Here is a 23,307-nt window from a genome sequence, read left to right on the forward strand (position 1 = left end):
TTACTTTCAATAAAAAAAATTTGAACTTTTGACCAATGATTTGTTTGTTTTTTTACTTGTTATAATACAGTAAAAATATGTATTTGCCTTTAAAATACCAAAAAAAAAGAGCATGTGTCTAGAGGTATCTTTATCCTTTTCACACGGGATTGTTTTGTAATTTTTGGTGGCATAAAGAGTGTTTAATTATTTTATGCTGGATAATTGATTTTTTATTCAAAAACAGTGCTGGAGTGTGCTTATCATGTGCTAGCAAATGAGTGTGTTTGTGCCTTTTAGAGTGTGTTTGGTATTGTGGTTGCGAATGCTTTTCAAATAACTTTTCGTGCCAAAATACATGCCAATGATGTTTTTTCATTTTTTAAAAATTATTTTTGACATCAGCATATCAAAACGATCCAAAACGTACAAATCATATTAAAGTTTAGAAAAAAAAAAAATTCAAATTTTTTGAGAACGCGCCGCAGCCGCATTCCCAAACGCGTCCTTAAACGGCAAGTGAGACTTTACTTGAAGGACAAACCTGTCCTTTCACTGTATCTTTAAAAGTACAGTCATTTTTTCTTCCTCATATAGTATGACGCATGACATGTAGTTTGTCGTTGATAATCGATTTTTTCCCCTCTTCTTCTTCAACCTGATAAGGTATGTAATTGTCTTTTTTTAAAAAAAAAAAATTATCTTTATTTTTTTTATTTTTTATTTTTATTCTTATCTCTTTAATAAATATCATGTTTGTTTTTAATCCAGTCCTTCAATTATAATTAGTCATGTTTTATTTTTTACATTCCAATCCTTTTTTTATTGTTATTTTTCTCTTTTTGTCAATATCTTATTGATTTTCAATTTCATAATTCAATAAAAGTTTATGTTTTTTTTTATAATGTGACCCTCATTCTTTTGATATGTTTTTCCTTTTATTAATTTGTTTTTTGTTTCAATTTAACTCTTAAATTGAAAATTTTTTGTTGCTCTCTGATTTATTTATTTTTTATTTTTCACCCCATTCTTTTAATTATAGTTTTTTTTTAGATCTTTTTATATAATTGATATTTTTTCTTGATTTTCATCTGCTGTTTGATTTGTTGAGGATTGGATTTCGTGATTTTCTCAATTATAATGTTTTTGATCTAATAATCCAAGTCACTGTTTTGAAAATTTAATATAGTTCAACATCTTTTTTTGCCTCATTTTATTTTATTATTTTATCATTCTAGATTATTATTAAAAAAAATGGTTTTGTGATCATCTTCAATTTCTTTTTAATCAGTTTATCCTAATTTTATGATTTAGATCACCCGTTTTGCATGTCTTTTTTAATATATATATATATATTAAAAAAATATATATATTTGTATTTAATTTTAAGACACTATTATATTCATCCATGTTTTTTTTAATACAAATAAACTTTATTTTTTAAAATAATTTTTTAAATGTTGGGCTCGGGCCTATTAAAGGTGAAAAATAGATTCAGGCACGTTTCTAAACCTAAGTATATTAGGTTTGGGGTGTACTCTCGAGCACACGGAGGTGCTGGGGTGCACGCTCAACAAGGCTGAATATGTGCACATTTTGGGCGAACACCTTTCATGCCCTCTAGAGAGTTAGGCTTGGGCTAATACATCAAGCCTATTTTATTTGGGCAACTATTTTACATTATGCTTGGGCTACCAAACCTGAACAAGCCTATTTTAAAGTATCTTTTAAGCTCATTTCAGGAGGTTTTAGGTCCATTTTATTTGGATCCAATAATCATTTTTTTTAATTTATATAAAACTAATTTATTTAGATGATCATGATTATAGCACGGGTTATTAAAGTTTTTTTTTTAAAAAAAATATATTTACAGCAGCTAAATATAATATGGAATAAATAGCACGGGCCCACAGTGCAACGCGACCCCTCATCTAGGCCATATTTGTTTCCCAGAATTTATTTTTCGGGAAATCACTTTTCAAACTTTCCTGTGTTTGTTTGTCACTAGGAAAGTTGGTCAACGGAAAACACTTTCTGGTTAACGAAAACACTTTTTGGTCAACGGAAAACACTTTCCAGTCAAAGAAAAATTTGGTTTGGTTTCTAGAAAAGTGTTTTCTCTTTTGGCTGTGTTTGTTTTCCGGAAAGTGGTTTCCGAGAAATCACTTTCCAAACTTTCATGTGTTTGTTTGCCATTGGGAAAGTTGGTCAACGGAAAACACTTTCCAGTCAAAGGAAAATTTGGCTTGGTTTTCAGGAAAGTGTTTTCCTGAAAAATTTGGGCGGAAAACACTTTCCAGAAGTTGTGAAAAATTTAGAAATGTCATTATTTGCTGATTATATCAAATTTGATCCTCAAACTTTTGATTGCTATATATAATTTGTTTTGAATATTTATTTTTCAATTTATTCTCTTAAAATTTAATTTTTATATTAATTTTGGTCCTTATTTTTATAATTGCTATTTGCTTTTTCCTTATCATTTTTTTATTGAAATTTTTTATCTATCAAATTTGATCCTCATTCTTTTGATTTTTACTTATTTTATTTGAAATAATTTATGAAATGTTAATTATTATTATTTTAATTTCTTCACCTTTTATTTTTTTTAATTTTTTAGATTTGATCTCTATTATTTTGATTATTATTTATTTTATTTGAGATAATTTATGAAATTATTTTTTTTTTCAATTTCATTCTCATTCAACTTTTTAATTTGTAATATTTGTTCCTCATTATTTTAATAAACTTGAAAAAATAAAACATTAATAAGTTATTTTCCAGCTCATTTTCCATAACATAACCAAACACTGGAAAGTGTTTTCCAACTTATTTTTCATTACACTACCAAATATCAGAAAATACTTTTCTGGAATTCATTTTCCCAGGAATTCACTTTTCAAAAGAAAACTACTTCCCTGCAAACAAACGAGCCCTAGTATTTACCATTGCAGGCTTAACAACTCCTAATATTTTCACAACCTAAATGCACAGACTGGTACCGTTTGTTCTTGCTCTTGTAACCTTCCAAAACGAAGTAGGACTCAATTAAACTATTTTACAACTAGAAGGACTCACCTCTCTTCCCAACAAAACCATTCCCACCTCCCTATAGCCAAACACACCCTCTCGTCCCCCTCCCTCTTACGCAACCACCGAAAGTCGAAACGTTTCCCTACTCCACCCCTCTCTCCAGTTTCTAACGTTGTCAGTCTTACACTCCACTCCCTACTGCAACTCCCTACACCTCCACCTTCAATCACCGTCTGATCCCATCATGGAACCAGACGTAAGCGTAGAAACCTCCGCCATGATCCGAATCGCCATCATCCCAATCGGCAAAATCCCTCACCAAACCCTACGCGACTATTACTCCATGTTCCTCCACCATCACACGATCCCACTCTCCTCCATCTCCTCCTTCTACACTGAAGAACAAAAATCACCATTCACCAATCAACCTTGGGAAACTGGTTCCCTCCGGTTCAAATTCGTCCTCGGCGGTGCACCGCCTAGTCCATGGGAAGATTTCCAGTCAAATCGTAAGATCTTGGCTGTTATTGGTGTTTTTCATTGTCCGTTATCGCCTGATCTTGATTCAGTTATTGAAGAGTTCGATGGAGTCTGTAAAGGTTACGCTTCTGCGCGTGTTACTCGCTGTTTCGGTTTTTTTCCTTGTGATTCTCAGGTTAGTTTGTTGCTTCGCTGTATTTTAGTAAATTTTTTATTTCTTAATTGGAATCGGATCGGATTTGTAATTATATTGTTTTTTTTAAAAAATTTATGACAATGACAATGACTATGATTATGATTGAGCTAAATGCTAAGGAATGGTTTTTTGAATTTCTCTTTTCATGTGTTGTTTCTGTTGGATTACGTATTATAGAGATTTACGTGGATATTAGGTGTTTTAGATTTAAATGTGATTTAGTTTGCTAAACTAGGAGGTTAGGATTCCGTGAGAAATGAGGAATGAAACTAATCTATGAAACTTTTGGAGTGGAGTGGGAGTTGGGATTGGGATTCAAGTTTGCTTGCGGACCTGCTTTTGAAATGAACCTAGGTTTTGATTTCAATGAATCTGAGGTGGTTTTTGATGTAAATGCCAAGCAATTGTCTCTCATATTTGGCTGATCAGTGATTTGATTCTCATGGTTTTGTTACAGTTAGAGGATGGTGGTAAAAAGGGAGAGAATTTGAGATTGTTTCCGCCGGCAGATCGTCAAACGCAGGAGATGCATTTGCAGACAATGATGCAAGAGATCGCAGCTTCATTGTTGATGGAATTTGAGAAGTATGTATTTCAAGCGGAATCTGCTGGAACTATACTCAAGACGCCTTTGGATTCTCAAGCTAGTTTAAGCTCAGAGGAGGTTTATTTTTAGGTGTCCTAAGGATTTTGAATCTGGAAATTTTATTCTAAAAGTTTTTATTTTGTAATGTGATGCCATGTATTTTGTACCCTGTAGGTTGATAATTTTGAGTTTTGTAAAAATTACAGGTGATCAAGGCTAAAAAGAGAAGACTTGGTCGTGCACAAAAGACTATAGGGGATTATTGTTTATTGGCAGGATCTCCTGTTGATGCCAATGCTCATTATTCTACCGCATTGGAATTATCCAGATTGACTGCAGATTACTTCTGGTATGCTGGGGCATTGGAGGGTAGTGTTTGTGCCTTATTGGTATGTGCGCCTTTTGAATTAAATGATAAAATGACATTCATTTCAAACACATCCTTTTGTTGGTCTATGAGTAGTTAGGCTGTTCCCTGTTCCGTAGTGAAGTTTCTGCGAAAGCTGATTGGTTTAAGGCTTTGTTATTTTCCTCTTGAATGATGGGTCCTGTTAATGTCTACATCTTTGGCATACCCTGCAGTTATGCAATTACTTACCTTCCTTTTTTACCTGTTATCAGATAGACCGGATAGGCCTGAAAGACCCATCTCTAGAGGATGAAGTTAGGTATCGGTACAACAGTGTGATATTGCATTACAAGAAGTCATTTATACCAGAGAATGCTCAGAGGTAATTTCTTGTTGATCGATTATCTTTTTAAACATCTTCTTCCTGAATCAATGTGAAATAGTGCTTAAAAATTAATTTTTTTTTGTATGCTTATGCTAGGAAGTGAAACTGCAAATTTTCTCATTATATTATATGTGTTTTCAATCTCTCTACTCTTGTTCTATGAATCGCACAGTGTAAAATATAATTTCCAGGCCTGTTTCCCTAATAATTGCAGTTGGTTTATATTTTTACATATATTAGGAGGTCATGCTCTTGCATAGACTGCCTAGAGATCTTCAGGTGATTTATTTTCATATTTTAATTAATCTTATTAAGTGCAAAATTTATTTTAATATTTTGAATGCAGGGTTTCACCTTTAAGCTTTGAACTTGAAGCTGATTTAAAATTGGCAAGATATCTTTGCAGGTAAATGTTTTTCTCTCAACTTTTTTTTACAACGTAAGAAGATACACACAGAAGAGAGCTCTTTAAATTAAGATGCTAAGGCTTCTGTTTCTTGAAAGCAATTTTCAAAGTAACGGTCCTTGTTTTTGCAGAAGAGAGCTGGCTAAGGATGTAGTGGATTTGCTGACAAGTGCTGCAGATGGTGCAAAATCTTTGATTGATGCGACTGATAGACTCATACTATATGTCGAAATAGCTCGTTTATTTGGAACTCTTGGTTACCAGAGGAAAGCTGCCTTTTTTACTAGGCAGGTTGCTCAGCTGTATCTGCAACAAGACAGCAAATTGGCTGCTATTAGTGCTTTGCAAGTTTTGGCAATGACAACCAAAGCATATCGTGTTCAGAGCAGAGCTTCCATCTCCAATAATTCTCATATCAATGTGAGTATACAAGCCAGGTGGAAATTTGAAACCATGCATGTAATGGTTGCTGGGATGCTTGTACTGTTGGCTGGCTGTAGTGTGGAGTCATCTATCGTGGATTCCTCTGGGTTAACTACATTATTTCCCCGAACAAATCTATCTATTTATGCTTAGAAAATGCAGCACTCTCAATTTACAGAAAGAAAAAGGCTGCATAATAATTACATAAAGTCCTCCTGTAACTTGATTAATGTCTACTGATGCTTAGCTAGTTAATTCATTTGGTTTTGTCTCAAGAGAATCAGGATCAAATCCTGCTGAAAAAGAGGAAAGAAGAGATGAAGAAAAGGGAGAGGGTTAAACTTGTCACGTAAACCAAACAATGGGTGAAAGAAATGAGCTTATAGTGTTCCTGGCGTCCTTTAAAATTCTCACCTTTCATGAATTATCTTCTTTTTGATAGGAGGTTGGATCAGGTCATGCTGATAGCGGGAAAATGCATCACCAGTCTGTAGTTTCTTTATTTGAGTCTCAATGGAGCACGCTTCAAATGGTTGTGCTGAGGGAGATACTGCTATCTGCTGTTCGTGCAGGAGATCCTCTTGCTGCATGGAGCGCTGCTGCTCGGCTTCTAAGATCATATTACCCTCTAATCACACCTGCTGGACAGAATGGCCTTGCTCGTGCACTTGCTAATTCATCGGAGATGCTGCCTTCTGGGATTCGATGCAGTGATCCTGCCTTACCTTTTGTAAGGTATTTTGCTTCATCCGTGGAATCTTAGCTCGCTTTCTATCATCTTTTACCTATCACCTAGTAGTAAATGTGTTGTGGGTCCTTTCATTTTTATTTTATTTTTCGTCTATTGTTGTTTGGGTGTTCAAAGAATATGTGTATAAGAACTTATAGCAGATGGTCCTGTATTTACTGAATCTGTCAACAAGAAAGCTGCTTATGGAGTCTCATTTTCTTTTCATATCAGTTTCTGAAGTTGGCAATCATCATCCAATTAATCTGTCTATTTCTTCTAGGTTGTATTCTTTTCCTCTACATACCTCTCAAATGGATATTGTAAAACGCAATCCAGGAAGAGAAGATTGGTGGGTTGGATCTGCTCCTTCAGGGCCTTTTATTTATACGCCATTCAGCAAAGGGGAACCAAATGATAGCAGCAAGCAGGAGCTGATTTGGATTGTTGGGGAACCAGTCCAGATTTTAGTGGAGTTGGCAAACCCATGTGGCTTTAATTTAATGGTTGATAGTATCTACTTGTCAGTGCATTCAGGAAATTTTGATCCTTTTCCCATCAGTGTAGATCTCCCTCCCAATTCATCGAAGGTGATCACCTTATCTGGAATCCCAACTTCAGTGGGGCTAGTGACAATTCCAGGGTGCACTGTTCACTGTTTTGGTGTTATTACTGAACACCTCTTCAGGGATGTAGATAATCTGCTCCATGGTGCAGCACAAGGACTTGTGCTTTCTGACCCTTTCAGATGCTGTGGTTCTCCAAAGTTGAAAAATGTATCTGTCCCAAATATTTCTGTTGTACCACCACTGCCTTCACTGGTTTCACATGTTGTTGGGGGTAATGGTGCAATAGTTTTATATGAAGGTGAGATACGTGAAATCTATATTAGTCTGGCTAATGCAGGCACTGTTCCAGTTGAACAGGCACATATTTCACTCTCAGGAAAACACCAAGATTCTGTTCTCTCAATATCATATGAAACTTTAAAATCCGTTCTTCCTTTAAAACCTGGTGCTGAGGTGATCCTGCCTGTGACCTTGAAAGCCTGGAAGCTTGGGTTAGTGGACCTTGATAATGCTTCTGGAAGCACAGGAAGACAGTTAAAGGACAGTAGTAGCCCGTCACTGTTGATTCATTATGCAGGTAATTTTCATTCTGTACATTTACCCCCCTCAGATTTGATATTTAATTCTGCAGACTCTGAGCAAAAAGGGAAAGCTATTGGCTGACAGAAACTTTTTGTTGTTTATCTTCTCTTTGCTCTAGCCATATAATTTTGGGTGAAATAATCCGGCTAGTCCTCCAATTCAAAGATTTATTCTACCATAAAACCATAGTGCGGGCTTGCAATACTTTAAGTATATGCTTTTACTTTGTTAGTTTGTTTTTGGAGGATTCAAGGAAATGTGAGGTCAGGTGTCTCAAGCCTATACCTCTTCTGTTTGTAAATTATTTAAACGCACAAAAGAATTGTTATCTAACTGAGTTTTAGCTCATTTGTAGTCAGTACCACTTGAGTTAAGAGTCCGTTCTTTTTCAAATTGCTGTTAATCTTTTATATATATATATATAAATGAGATTTTAGTTACTTGAAACCAACCCCCCCAGCATTTAGAATCTTCTGCACTTTATATATGTCTATTGTTGAGAATTGACTGAATAGACTGTTGTTAATTATTATTTTGTAGATTTGTTCTGCTGTTAGTTTAAAGCTATTTTTATCTCTTCATTCCCCTATAAATAGTATTCTGAATGTCATGACAGAATTTAAGTGAATAAATTATTTTTTCTTCGCTTGCCCTTTTCTTTCTGATTTTCAGGGCCATTAACAGATTGTGAAGATCCTCCAAAAGGATCTGCTGTGCCTCCTGGTAGACGCCTGGTTGTTCCCTTGAACATATGCGTTTTGCAAGGTTTGTCTTTTGTAAAGGCTCGTTTGCTGTCAATGGAAATTCCTGCCCATGTTGGTGAAAATCTTCCAAAACCAATTTATCTAGAGAATAGTGCTAGTAAAGAAGCTATTGATTCTGAAACAAAGATGGATGGACTGGTGAAGATTGATCCTTTCAGAGGAAGTTGGGGACTGCGATTTCTGGAACTAGAATTGTCTAATCCAACCGATTTGGTGTTCGAAATCAGTGTCTCTGTCCAGCTGGATAGCACAGAGGACAAGCTTTCTGCTGGTCAAGATGCTACTGAATATGGTTATCCAAAAACAAGAATCGATAGGGATTTCTCTGCTAGGGTATTAATACCACTGGAACATTTTAAATTACCTATCCTTGATGGTTCTTTTTTCATGAAGGATTTTAAGCCTGATGGGGCTGCTGGCAGCAGAAATTCAAGCTTCTCAGAAAAGAGTGCCAAGGCTGAACTAAAAGCTTCCATTAATAACCTGATATCCAGAATAAAGGTCCGGTGGCAATCAGGCCGGACCAGCTCTGGAGAATTAAATATCAAGGATGCCATACAGGCAGCACTGAAGACATCTGCTATGGATGTACTGCTACCAGATCCCTTGACATTTGGCTTCAGGCTTGTTAGAAACAATCTCTCGCAAGAATCTGGTGACTCTAGGCCTAAAGGTTCTGTTTTGGCACATGACATGACTCCTATGGAAGTCTTGGTTCGCAATAACACCAAGGAAATGATCAGGATGAGTCTTAATATTACATGCAGGGACGTAGCTGGAGAGAATTGCGTTGAGGGTACCAAGGCAACTGTCTTGTGGTCTGGTAAGGCTTTATTGTGTTGAGGGATGTTAGTATGCATTTACTTTCTTTCATTATTATTACCCGCTACTCACTCTAGTGAAATATTCATGTCGCATCAATAAGTTTCGCTCATAAAATATTCAATCTTTTCATTTCTGGCCGCCTCCTTGGTAATCAGCATAATCTGTGCCTTGGCCTCCCATAGGTAGAGAACTAATTCTGCATATTGCTACTACCATGACAGATGCGATCAATGACTGTGCTTGGTTTTTTGGTAGGTGTTCTGAATGGAATAACCATAGAGGTTCCTCCCCTCCAAGAATCCAAGCATTCCTTCTCTTTGTATTTTCTTGTACCTGGGGAGTACACTCTAATAGCTGCTGCCCTGATAGAAGATGCTAATGACCTCCTCAGAGCTCGAGCTAAAACCAATTCACCTGAGGAGCCAATATTCTGTCGCGGCCCCCCATTCCATGTCCGTGTCATTGGGACTGCATGATTTTTGTTTCTTGTCCAAGACGATGAATCAACTTATATGTTGGGTTGTACGGCCACGGAGAGCTGCCTGCTCAAATGCGGAGGTTTTTTGGCAGCTTCACTGCGAACTCAGTTTTATTGAGTTCTGCGAGCTATACAATTCTTGTTGTGCTATTCTAGTTGTTCTCTTAATCAATTTGACTAAATCTGTATTTGTGATTTGTATGTGCTTGTAAATCCATTGGTCAATTACAAAATGGTACCCTCTTATTCCCTTTTGTTTTTAACCAATCGGATTATTTTTATTTGTAAATGTATTGAAAAAATATTTTTTTATTTATTAAAATTTATTTTTAATATTAACATGTTAAAATGATATAATAACAGGAAAAATAAATTAATTTGAAGTAAAGAAAAAAATAATTTTAAAATTAAAAAACAAAAAGCCGATACAAACTTAGCCAAACCACCCCCAAGCAAAACCTGTGGGCTAATTAGGGTTTTTGACGTGTCAGGATTTTTCGAACTCGAAGCTTGGCATCTGAAAGGGGTCTTTCAGCTTAGGCTGCCTATATTCACTCATTTTGGTCGGGGTTTTATGAGAATCTTGGGCTAATCCAATGATTAAGAGAATTTTGCAACTCGCTATTTGGTCTAATCAAATGGGATTAGCCCAAGATTTTATAAGAATCTTGGGCTAATCAAATGATCAAGATCCTTAACCAAGAATCTTGGACGTTTGAGGTTGGCTAATCAGCTTCTTGGTTAAGGAACCCAACATCCTGGGCTCTGGTATTAATTTCTGGGTTGTCTATATCTAACTTTAAACATCAACTAACACAACCTTAGAAAACAGTAGGTTAGACCTAAATGGGGCTCCCGAATGTGGACGGACTCTAGCTCGCAGGATTTGACCCTTCAATGTAACAAATGGATAAGACCTTTCAAATTTCTATAGTTACATAGTCGATTCAAATTAAAGAGCTATCTAATCATTTCATTATGTGGCTTTAGTTGTAGAAGGTGTGGCCTAGGTGCCATAGTCTCATTTCGAGCATTGACCTTGAGGGTTGATGTGCTAGTAGGTATGCCCTCCATCTCCCAAGATTAAGCCCAAGAATGTAATTAATTAAGAAAACATAAGATTTCACCAACTCTAAATAAAATTTGTACCTTTCAATTTGGTAACGAAATGCCTCCTTTTTACCACCATTAGTGTGAGTGTGTGTGTGTGTGTGTGTGATGGGATTACTTATCAAATTCGTATTGGAAGCTCAACATGGATTAAAAATTAAGGGTTTCAAGTATGGAAGCTCAAACTTATATCAATTGGTTGTCAGAAGGATGGCCGATTGAAAGTTGGGCACCCTTCTACTATCTCTACCACGCCATTAGATTTTGTGAAGTTTGTACATGAACATATAAAACATATTTGAGACCTAAAGATTCGTGAAGTGATCGTGTTGGTCATTAGATATGCTTGATGGCAATGGATGATATGATTACTTGGATGAATTGGTCTTCATCGTCAATTTTAATGTCAAGTACCCAGTTTTTTTATTTCCCTTTTCTTTCCCATGAGATCCATTGAACCCATTTACTCAGCTCTAGAAAGAACATGCCGTGATAAAAATGTGAAGGTGTTCGATCTATTTACTTAGCAATACATGGTAATGTCAAGTACCCAGTTTTTTTATTTCCCTTTTCTTTCCCATGAGATCCATTGAACCCATTTACTCAGCTCTAGAAAGAACATGCCGTGATAAAAATGTGAAGGTGTTCGATCTATTTACTTAGCAATACATGGTAATGTGGACAAGAGCAGGACTTGCCAAGTCTTACTAGCCATGTTTTCGAGAGGGGAGGGAGAAGAAAGGAAACAAATGGAAAATGTGACGGGAAAATATAAAATGAAAAGCAAAAGATTTTCATGAAACATCTTGAGTGATGAGTTGTTTTCATTCACCTAATGTTCCCCATGCTAAGTGCTATATGCTATAGGGTTGTAGTTTCCTTGGCATGCAATTTCTACATTCTCTGTGCTGCCTTCTCCATGTTCATTTTCAAGAAAGCTCATATTTCAAACTCACCAGCTGGTAATTTAGAATTGACCTTGTTGCAATTTTCAACTACTCTCCTACACCAAGACCCTTGAATTAACTTGAAGCAACAATCAACAATTTCACCTCAAAAGAAACATAGATTTAAACAAAAAGATAAATCATCCTTGATTTGGTTTGTAAATCACCAGCACCAGTTTCTAATCTATTAAAATAACATCCCGAGCTTCCAATGAATGGAAATCAGTAGTCATGTAAAGCTTTTATCAAAATTTAAAAAAATTAACTAAAAAAACTAAAATTGATACTGTATTTACGTATTTATATGATTCTTATTTACTATTATTTACATAAAATTAGATATTTTAAAAATAAAAAACTATTATAAAAACAAGAATTTATTTGGAAATACGCTCAACCGCACGGTTAGCCGCACTAAAATCAGGTTTTTGATACTTTAATATTTATCTCGAGTTTTAAAAATATATATCATTATCAAATATGTTAATTACTGTATAGTGGATAATGCATCCCCCTCAAAGCAAAAAATAAAATGGCTGATCTATTTCAAATCACATGTTAGATTCTTAATAGTATTGAATATCCAGCAACCAAACCTATTGTGTCTAAATCAAACATGTCTCCCTTGTCATGTTCTGATATAGTCAGAAATCAACACATGAAAAATCCCCCAGCAATGATCAATGTCAATGTGTTTTCATTGCTGTGTATTATTTCACACATTTGTGAAAGGATTTTTCTCACTCACAAGTCAGAAATCTTTCTGCATAACGAGCACACCACCCAACAATCACAGTATCGATACGGTTTCACTGCCTAGCAGACTAATCTATTTGTCCTTAGTTTCTACATCTCCTACACTTTTCCCTCGAAATGGAAAAATCCCTTCAAGTGCTATCTATCATTGCTAGAACAATTTCCACAAAACTTGTCAACAACCTTTCTACTATGCTTATGACACCCTTTTCTTTCTCCCAATTGTGTGTGTGTGCAATCAACATCATGTAATAGGAAATGTGGTCTCAGCTGTAGTTTTTGTCTGTGTGCTCAGTCCCTTTTCCTCTCTCTCTCGGTGAGCAAATGGCATGACATCACAGAGAGAGACTGGGAAAACATATTATCATTAAAAACCAAGCCAAAATTATATGTCCTTTGATCCCCTTTTCCTCATCTATCATATCACCTACAATGGCTGGTGGGGCAAAGGGTTCCTTTACCTGTTTGGATCGTTGTTCGAAACTCGTAACAGTGTATAAAAGATGGGGATCGTTGAGAGACTGGCCACGCGCCATGAACAAGGCCCCTGTGACTTTGGAGACATGCAAAAAGATGAAGAAGGTGACTAACTATGGGCAGGAACCCATTAACATCATAAATAGGAAGACGTGCTTGTTCTGCCTGCCCTTGCAAAGTAAGAGAGATGAGAATTATAGAGTTCAAGTCTTGCCTCTTTTTTTTTGCTGAAAATAATGATATGATACTTTAAAATTAATTCGAATATCACTTAATCTAGTTTTTTTGTATAATATGCAAATCAAATGGAGAATATTTACCCAATATGGATGTAATGACCCAATTGATATTTTTTTTTTTTGGAATGAAATTGAGAATTGAGTAAAAAGTTGGAGATAAAATTGAGGTTACCCTCCAAAACAATTGAGAAAAGTTCAACTACGCAAGGCATATTGGTAGAATAAAATCTCATGATTGTAACAGTGAGAGTAAAGAGGTGAAGTGGGATTGTGGTCCATGAAGGAGTAGTGTCTCAGAAGTGCTCTTGTGGTCCATGAAGAAAGCCTAATTTGAGGGGAGGGAAACCATGAAGTGGGAAATAGCGGTTTAATTTTTTATTAAAAAATATATTAAAATAATATTTTTATTGTTAACATCAACGTATCAAAATAACTTAAAACCATCAAAAACATTAATTTAAAATAAAATAAAAAAAAAAACAAAAAACCTTCAAGTTTTTTAGAAAATGCTTTTTAAAAGCAAAAACAAACGGGATCTTCAATGCTGCCGCCTCCACGGCACAAGCTCATCCAAGTTTCAGCACACTCCTCATCCTTGCAAAAAGCTCAGAAAAAACCCTTCGAATGCATGATGTATCATTATTCAGTCTCAAATCTTTTTCACATGTTCAAGGATAAGAGCATCTTGTTGTTGAAGCCTTCATTGGAGAGAAAACTCGATGAACAAACACTAATGAATCACACTATCTAGTGCTGCTAGTACATCTTCTAAGCATTTCTTTTGGGAGTCACTTTAAGCCAAATTCCCCCCTCTATAATTGTCCTAACTTGATGCCATTTTTCTCCTTGATTTTGCACTATCCACCTCTCCCGACAAGTGCTCCTCTGAAAGGTATAGATCAAACTCGTACAAAGCACAAGTCTTTAACAAGCAACACATGTATGCTCCATCATCATCCTATGGATAAGGCAATCACATCCTTGGTGGGGCAATTTCGCAACCTTTGTCACGCGTAACGGAATCAGACACTTCCATGTCCATGAATTGGACATATTTCTTGAGCTCTTTTGACATGGATTACCATTATAGGCAAGAAATTAGCCTTCAAAATGATTTCGATGACTAATTATCTGTTTGAATGTATGATAATGCCGTGTTTGAACTGCCTAGACAAGTATAATCTAGAAATATTTGTTTTATTACCTCTTAAGTTTTAAAAAAAAAACAAAAAAAAAAAGACTGAGGTAACTCGGCAAGATAAAAGTTTGTGACTGCTAGTGTTTGTCTGTTCTTCTTCAAGGGTTGAAGAGGCCATCTTCTGTTTGGTCAATCTTGGCTCCCCATGATTAGTATCTGATCAGTGAATGAAATTAACTTGCTGCCTCCCCATGATTAGTCAATTTGTCATTTGATAATTATTTAAGGGTTTTATTGTTCTTTTTTTTTTATATCATGTTTATCCATAATAAAATGATTTTATTACAGCAAAATAATATTTAACTCTGTTCAAGAATCTTTACGGGCATTTTATATTTTAATATACAGTAGAATTATAAATTTAAAAATTCTAAGCCATTGTCATGAGGGTATATTTATATTTTTATATTGATTTCTTTTTGGGTAATTGTCGGGTGTGTTAAGGGTGATTATATAATTTATCATTTTATTATTATTTTTTTAGTTGAGTGATTGGGAGGCACCACTCAAACAAGCGGACATTAAGAGTGTATTTTAGATTATAATAGATAGTGTTTTTAAAAAATGATTTTTTATTTGAAAATATATTAAAATAATTTTTTAATTTTAACAGCAACCCATTAAAATCATAAAAAAACACCAATTTTTTTTTTAAAAGATGAAACACAAATTTAAAATGCACTCAAAAACAAAATCTACCGCAATCTTAAACAAAAGTGTAAGACTAGCTGGGCATGATCCACAATTGTGGGCAGGTAAAAAAATGCATATGCCATCCACTGCTGCAGTTGGCGCTTTCATTTTCAGAAGAGCAGTCAAAATCTCCATTTATGTACTACAGATGGAGATCAAATTGGAATCCAGAAATGTTTCACGTCTTCTTCAATGAGAGTCCTTCTCTTCTACCTTACACCTTTTCTCTGAAGTCTTCACTCTTCCAAAAAGAATCCTGCCCCACTCCACAACCTCGATTCCCAGCCGCATTCAACTCGCTGTCTACAAAAACCAAGTTTTTTTTTTTTAATAGCAAGATAAAACTTGAGTTAAATAAAAGTCTTGAACCTAGTTGGAAAATGAATCACAAAAAAAATTAAAAAAAAAATAAAGAGAATTATTAAAAAAAAACATACTTACAAAATCTCAATCTCTATCCTCAATCCGATCCAATAATTAGAATAAGATTTAGAAGTATGTTTTTATCAAAAAATTGTTTGGCTCGTCTAAGCTTATTCTTAAATAAAAAATCATATAATAATCATATCCATGCCAATTAAACTCAATAATTCATAACATGTGACATATGTACAGAGAAATCAACCAGCATCCCATAATTTGTGATTTTAAAAATTCAACAACATTTTTTTTTTTTATTAACATAGATGTCCGGATCAGTTTGCGTGCACCTCGATTAATTTCACGAGCCTTGAAATTAATAACCATGTAAGTATCTAGTGACCATGAAATTTATAAGATTTAAACTAGTAAAAATTTGTAAGATTTGAACTAGTAACAAGAAAATCTGACTAGTTAAGCTACATACTTTGAAGTTAATTCATCAATATTTTTTGTTGTTCATGTTGATGCTATATGTGATTGGTAAGTTACAACTTCAATTAAATAAAAGTCTTAAATCTAATTAGAAAATGAATCGCAAAAAAAACGAGAAGAAAATTATAGAACAACTCCCTATGAAACTAAGAACACGCTCATGAAAACAACTCAGTAATATTATTTTAAAATAAAAAAATATTTAAAGAACACGCTATATGAGATTGGAATAGACGTAGGGCATCACAAGGCGACCTAGCTAGCTATTTTTTATTAGGTTTTTCTTCCTCGATTATTGGGAATGTTATCCCTCGCAAGCTTTATCGAAACCTTGCTAGCATCGATGGGATAATCTTGTGTTCGGAGTCCATGATCTTGGACAGTCTAGCAAGCCAAATCTTTTTAGCATTAAAATAAGGCCATGGGGTTGTGATTCAACTCCTTTATTGTTTGTTTAAGTGATCAAGATCTTAATCAAAGTTCGTGAAAGTGACATGGTACATAAACTAATAGAGGGGTTTTGAAAATTAAGTTGATGGGAAACAAGAAAAAAGGTATATCTACTTGCAAATTCAAGTGGTGCATGTTTTTGTTGTTTTTTTTTTTTTAATTAATATAGATATTACGGATAAATTCACCTTGGAATACTTTTCAAGTTTACCATGTTTATAAGTTTTTGTTTATGTTTATCCATTGAAATAACTCGAATGAATTTTCATATATCAAGATTAAATTTTTTAATGAATTTCAAAATAATATTTTTCTATCTTCTTAATTAATATTAAAAGAGGTATATGAGCATAAATGCTTCAAATTAAACATCTTATATCTTACTATCAATTTGCTAGGAAGAATAAAGATAGCATGTGCAAGGAAATTCCTTCAATTACATGGCAATGTTGGAGCATGGGTGTTGTGAAATTAGATGTAAGCAAAAACTATTTTAGAAACCCTAGATGGCGGGCTTCACGGGTTTTACTAGTTATGCCTCTAACCTCCTTCCAAAACTTATGGCTCTAAAGCATTGTTTGCTGGTTGCTTGGACTCGAGGCTTTGAAAAAAATCCTTTGTAACTCAGACTCGTTAGAAACTTTACATCTTGTTCTTGATGATAATACTCAGCACTATCATCTTAATTGGAACAATTATTATGTATATCAAAGAACTTTGTAGCTAGGAGAAGCTAACTCTTGTGTGGATTAATTCCTAGTCAAGATAAGAGTAGAGAGGATGATTGAGTTTTATATTTGGATTTTCTCTTGTTCATTGATTGTTCTTCTTCTTATTACTTATTTTATTGCTACTAGCTGCCGCGGAGAAGACGCTTCTTTGTTATTCTTTTATTTTCATTGTAGCAAAAAAGAGGTACAATATTTTCAAGCACGTGGAATAGCTCCAATCTTTTTGTGTATGATTGCAATTGCATCGATAGAGGAAAACAATATTAAATCACCTAATGTCTTAAGTAAACATTTGTTGTATTGGATGGAGTTGACACTTTCAAAATTAAAGACATGAAACAAAATCACTAACTTAACTGGTTAGATTTTAGATTTGTTCTCTATAAGTTATCAGTTCAAGTCCTATAAACCTTAGAGTCACTAGAGGTTTACATGATCGTTAACTTCAGGGCCCGTATGATTAGTCGAGATACACACAAGCTGACCCAAATATTTATAATAGTAAATAATAAAAAAAAACAAGACATGGACAAATCTCACACAAACACGTTTTCCTCACACCCCACAATCAAAATATATTTTATATTTCACCTTGTGAGAATTGGTCCCACTAAAATAATATTAATGATAAAAAAATATGCTAGAACTACCTATTACCCTATCATATTATTATATTAATCAAGAAATCAACCTACTAAATGCAACTACTCTCTTTTTAATCATCAATCTTCTCTTTTTAAAATTTGGTGTTGATATTAAGATAGCTTAATTTACTAGTTAGTGCATCCAAAAGTGCGTGAAATTGGGATACCGTGGATGTTGCTCTTTATCGGCTCGTGTAAAACGTGTGGGCCTTGCCAACCGTCCAAAAGGAAGATGATCATGTATATCATATCGCCGGCTGTGATTGATCGATGGTGACAGCAACAGCAAATTGCACGCTGAGCAACACCGTAGCGGATACCCCAAGAAACCTAGACCGCGTCTTACTGGATTTTTTTTTTTCATTTATTACTTTATAATTTACGTTTTTTAGGTTTGGAGTCGAACACGTGTCAACTGTATAACCATTCGCGCACTGTTCGGATATCCTAATTAGCGATAGGAAAGTTCCCTCTCTAGTGTGTGTGTGGGGGTACACTCTTTATTATAGCTATCACATCCTGATTGACTTGGAAAGAGGCATGCACTATTGGATTATTGGATCTATGCGCTGGTTATTATATTAATTTAGATTAATTATTATTATTAAATAATATTTATTTTTTTATTGATTTCATTCAAATTGAACCGAGTTAGTTAAATAAATATAAAATCAAATGTTTTATATAATTTAATTAAAAATCCAATCCAAATCAAATTCTTAAATTTTGTAGATCAACCTATTAAACTAAACTAGATCTAATATATATCTAATAGACTCATTTTCTATTCTTCAAGTTATTCTAAAAATGTAAAATTAGAATTGGAATCTTTATATTAAAAAATAAATAAAAGATAAATTTGATTGGAAGATGTCATCTACATGTTTTGAAATAACCTCAAAAATAAAAATAAAAACTATTTAAAAAAACAAGAAATGCGGTTATAGCTTAGCTGGTCAGATTTTGTATTTGCTTTTCAGAGATCATTAGTTCTAGTGCCATAAATATTATGACCATTGAATGTTTACATGATCGTTAATTTTAGAGTCTCAGAAAATTAGTCAAGATGTGCGTAATCTAACCTGAATATCTATGGTAAAAAAAAAAAAAAAAGTTATATGATGCATAGTGGTTAAATTGGATGGTAGGGACGAGTGTTTGTCACCTCCAATTTTGGAACTGGCATGGCAAGTGCAAGTGAATGGCTTTCTTTTTTAAAACCCAAAAAGAAGGAATTGAATATTAACCCGCATGGTTATAAACAGCGATAGACAAAATAAAAAAAAGTTTGAGGAGAGAGCTTTTGACTTCCAGCACAAACTAGACAGAAATTTGAAGCCTGGTTTCGTGCCACGTGCACTTCAAAATTATATATATTCTACCCATGAGTCGGCAGCTCACGAGGTGGAAATGTATTCGCTTATGATTGAAGAAAACTATTTTTATACGAATACACTAATTTATTGGGAATATATTTATTACTCTTTCTTTTAATTATGAACATATATAAAAATTATTAAAATTTTTCTTTTTATATTGTTTTGATGTAATGGTTTTAAAAATAAACTTTAAAAAATAAAAATTATATATTATTTTAATATATTTTTAAATAAAAATAATTTTAAAAAATAACTATTACCACCCGTACAATCAACCCAGAAGATAGAACAGAAACACGAGGGCATGCAGCTATAAAATATTCACATCTCGACTGAATGGTCAGAACCAGTAAGGCATGCGCAGTTAATCAGTTTCGAGGGATACGAGGCAGTGAACAAAAACACCATCAATTTTACCTTCACAGTGAGTTCTTTTAAACGACAAAATCACACCTGCGAACGAGGCTTGAGAGAGTTACCTTAATTAATGTCGTCACCTTAATCAAGTCCTTCTATGGTATCCCAAGTTAAATTCTATATTGACTATGGGTGCTTATTTTTTATTTGGTTTTGTTTTTATAAATAAAAACAATCAAATTAAATTTTTGTAAAATGTAAAAAATAAAATTGTTCCAACCAACCGGTTTTGATTCGATTATTTTATATTAAAAATCAAAACTCAATATTTGGTTATTTTTTGGGGTTTTTTTTGGATTTTTTGACGAGCTTGGTCTCGATTTGGTTTTTTTATTCGGTTTATTTGTAACTAAACCGGTTCGGTTTGGTTAAGGTTTTTCAGTTTCAGACTTATAAAACCGAAACTAAACTAAATAATTTTTAAAATATTCTAATTGGTGTAATCAGGTTTTTTCATGGTTTAATTTTTTTCAGTTATTTTTATTTTATTTTCTCGATTTAATTTGTTTGTTAATTTTTTTTACTCATCCCTGATATTAACATCTAGAGGTTAGCCTAGTGCCTAGGTATTAAAATTACCGCGAGATGAATCTTTACATGTAAAATAAATAATATAAAAAAACAAGTTATTTTAAATTTTATACAATAAAAATTTAAAACGCAATTATAAATAGAATCCAATGGAAAAGGTAAAAATTATTTGATTAAATTAAACATTTTTCTCTCAATAGTTAACAAAAAAAAAGACTACGTGCTTGTTGGGCGGAGTTATTGCGGGTGCTTTTCAAATAACTTTTCGTGCTAAAATACATGTTAATGATGTTTTTTTATTTTTTAAAAATTATTTTTGACATCAGCACATCAAAACGATCCAAAATGTACAAAATATATTAAATTTTAACCAAAAAAATTCAATTTTTTTAAAAACACGGGTTCAACCGCGTTCCCAAACATGCTCTACATCGATACCGAATGGACAAGGAAGCATGCAAGTCCATGGATCACCTCAAAAACCTTTGAAGAAAAGACAACCAAACGTCCCCTTAGAAATTACTCGAGCCTATCTCCTCTTTTAGATGGAGTGTGCCTTGCTTATTCGCCGTTTGTCGGACGGCAGAACCATTGGTCCCCTGCCCAAAAGAAAAAATAAATTACTAACAAAAGAGAGCCAAGCTACTAGGCAGGGGACCATAGGGCACGTTGGCCCTAATGGACAGTCCCTTCTCTCTCTATCTCTGCTGGACCCAACTTCTTATAAAACTGGGCCCCATGCACAAAGCCCACGATTTTTTCTTTGGTTGTGGACCCCATGAGTATTTAAAGGTGTGGGATCATAAGCAGTTTGCAATTTTGCATTAATTGAGTAAGTTTGATTACGTTCCTTTATTTTTTTTTAAATATATTAAAATAATATATATTTTTATTTTTTAAAATTTATTTTTGATATTAACATATAAAAATAATTTTAAAAAATATATAAAAAAATACAATTGTATTTTTTAAAAAATACTTTTAAAATATAAAAATAAACATGTTTTAAACCATTATTTTTTTAGCCAGGCTCAAATATATAAATTCAATTTTTTATTTTTATTTAAATTTTTTTATATATTTTAAAATTATTATAATACGATGTTATTAAAAATAAATTTTAAAAAACCTAAACATTAACACGCCGACAAACACCCACCGAGCCGGCGGCTGTCAGGGAAGTCAAAAAAATTCTCAGTTGTCCCCACCCTCCTGCCGTTCCACATGGACGTTATTCATTCGGTACGTTCATGGCGCGTGCTCTTGGCTAGGGACGACTTGTGGTTCAAGCTACGATAGGATGACGCGTGTGTATGAGTTCCATTTCCCGCGAGTGGTGCGGAGAGGAGCGACATAATCGAAGGTATCCAATTTATTTATTTTTATTATTTAAACCTGAGCCTCAACCCTTGTGTTAACTTGGAGTGTGATTATTTTTTAATCCAGAAAGTAATTTTAAGACAATTTGATTTTTTTTATTTTGAGTTAATTTTTTTAAAATAATTTTAGATTTTTCATATGCCGGTTTTAAAAATAAATTTTAAAAAATAAAAAAGTATTATTTTAATATATTTTTAAATAAAAAAACATTTAAAAAATAACTACTATCAAACAATATCTTAAAATTTAAATTAAAGTAAAATTATTTTAATTTTATTTGTTTAATTTTATATATTTAATAACTTTGTTAATTTGAAAATTGATTTTTGCTAAGTTTTTTTAAAACATTTTAAATATTAATAAAGTTAAATTTGAATTTTATCCATTTATAATCTGATTGACTTAAATAGGATGAAACCTAGTCTCTTTCAAGGAATTCTTTTAAATTTTTTATTTAAAATAATATATTTTAATTTTTTAATTAACTCGAGTTGATATATTTTATAAATTTTATCATGGAGATGCTCGGAGCAGGTGGGATTGCGTGACAACTATGTTCTTCAGTGTTAAGTGACTGGAATAGCCGGTAATCACAAAGGAAACCATCTAGATGGATTCTTGACCAAACCGGTAAGCGAGATAGATGGAATGTTGTTTGCTGTCTCCAGTGTTGGATTTTATTAGCTGATAATTTGTTACGCAAATTTAAGTGACGTGGAAAGCACGCTCCAAGGTTAAAGGGATGACATTCAATTAGCTAAGCAAATCTCGGAGAAAGTTTAGGGCCTCGATCGGGTTTTGGAGCGCTTTTTACTTGTATGTTTTAAAAATATTTTTAAAATAGTTTAATTTTTTTATTTTTTATTTTAAATTAATATTTTTTAATTATTTTAACATGTTAATATCAAAAATAATTTAAAAAAATAAAAAAATTATTTTAAAATATTTTTTAAAAAAAATATTTTAAAAAATAACACCTACCTACCGTACTCCAAATTCCAAACACTTTATTTATCTAGCTGGAAGTACTATACTTGTATGTTAGAAGCTTACGTCTCCCCTTGCTGGATGCCAAGGGACAACCACTTCACGCCAATATATATATATATATATAATTAATTAATTACTTACTTAATTAATTAAAAGGAATACGTCTAATGGGTCAAAAGAAAAATTAAAAGCGGCACATATTATTCAAATGATAACCCTATCAATTAATAATAATTATGAATTTATAAACTATCGATCCATACAACTTGAATATAGAACTTTTTATCTTCGTATTTAGTATGCTTGCTTCATATTGCTTTATTTTTTGAATATAAGTGAGCATTTCCATTGATAAAAAAAAAAACATGGAGCTCACCCTACTATAAAGCATACAATTACCCTCCCTTTTTTTTTCATTTTCCTTTTTTTTTCTTTGATTGTCCGAAATTTTTTATTAGGTTCAATTAGTGGTCAGTTTTTTAAATACTATTATTAAATTTTTAAAATATAAATAATAATTTTAGTGAAAAACTTCGTGTTGGTTAAGATAAACTATAAATACACTAATATAACAAATTATTTTTAGAAAAAAATTCCAAAACAATTTTATTTTCAAGATTAATAACAATGTCAGGAAGCTTCTAGTACCTATATATATTTTTTACATTAAAAAAAAACTCACACCCCTAACAAAGTATATGGTAAGCAAAATATATATATATATATAT

The 23,307-nt window shown here is 33.2% G+C and overlaps 1 protein-coding gene across 1 annotated transcript; it reads left to right on the top strand.

Annotated features, from left to right (window-relative positions):
• The first annotated feature begins 3,063 nt into the window (after nucleotides 1-3,063).
• Nucleotides 3,064-10,115, top strand: LOC133674234 (trafficking protein particle complex II-specific subunit 120 homolog). Its single transcript, XM_062095264.1, has 10 exons — nucleotides 3,064-3,667; nucleotides 4,146-4,352; nucleotides 4,481-4,663; nucleotides 4,896-5,005; nucleotides 5,355-5,414; nucleotides 5,546-5,834; nucleotides 6,280-6,572; nucleotides 6,848-7,710; nucleotides 8,388-9,302; nucleotides 9,560-10,115. The coding sequence occupies exons 1-10, from the start codon at nucleotides 3,257-3,259 to the stop codon at nucleotides 9,778-9,780; spliced, it is 3,552 nt and encodes a 1,183-aa protein (XP_061951248.1). The 5' UTR covers nucleotides 3,064-3,256; the 3' UTR covers nucleotides 9,781-10,115.
• The last annotated feature ends 13,192 nt before the right edge of the window (nucleotides 10,116-23,307 follow it).

This window comes from Populus nigra, chromosome 15 (assembly GCF_951802175.1).
Source record: "Populus nigra chromosome 15, ddPopNigr1.1, whole genome shotgun sequence".
Lineage (NCBI taxonomy): Eukaryota > Viridiplantae > Streptophyta > Magnoliopsida > Malpighiales > Salicaceae > Populus > Populus nigra.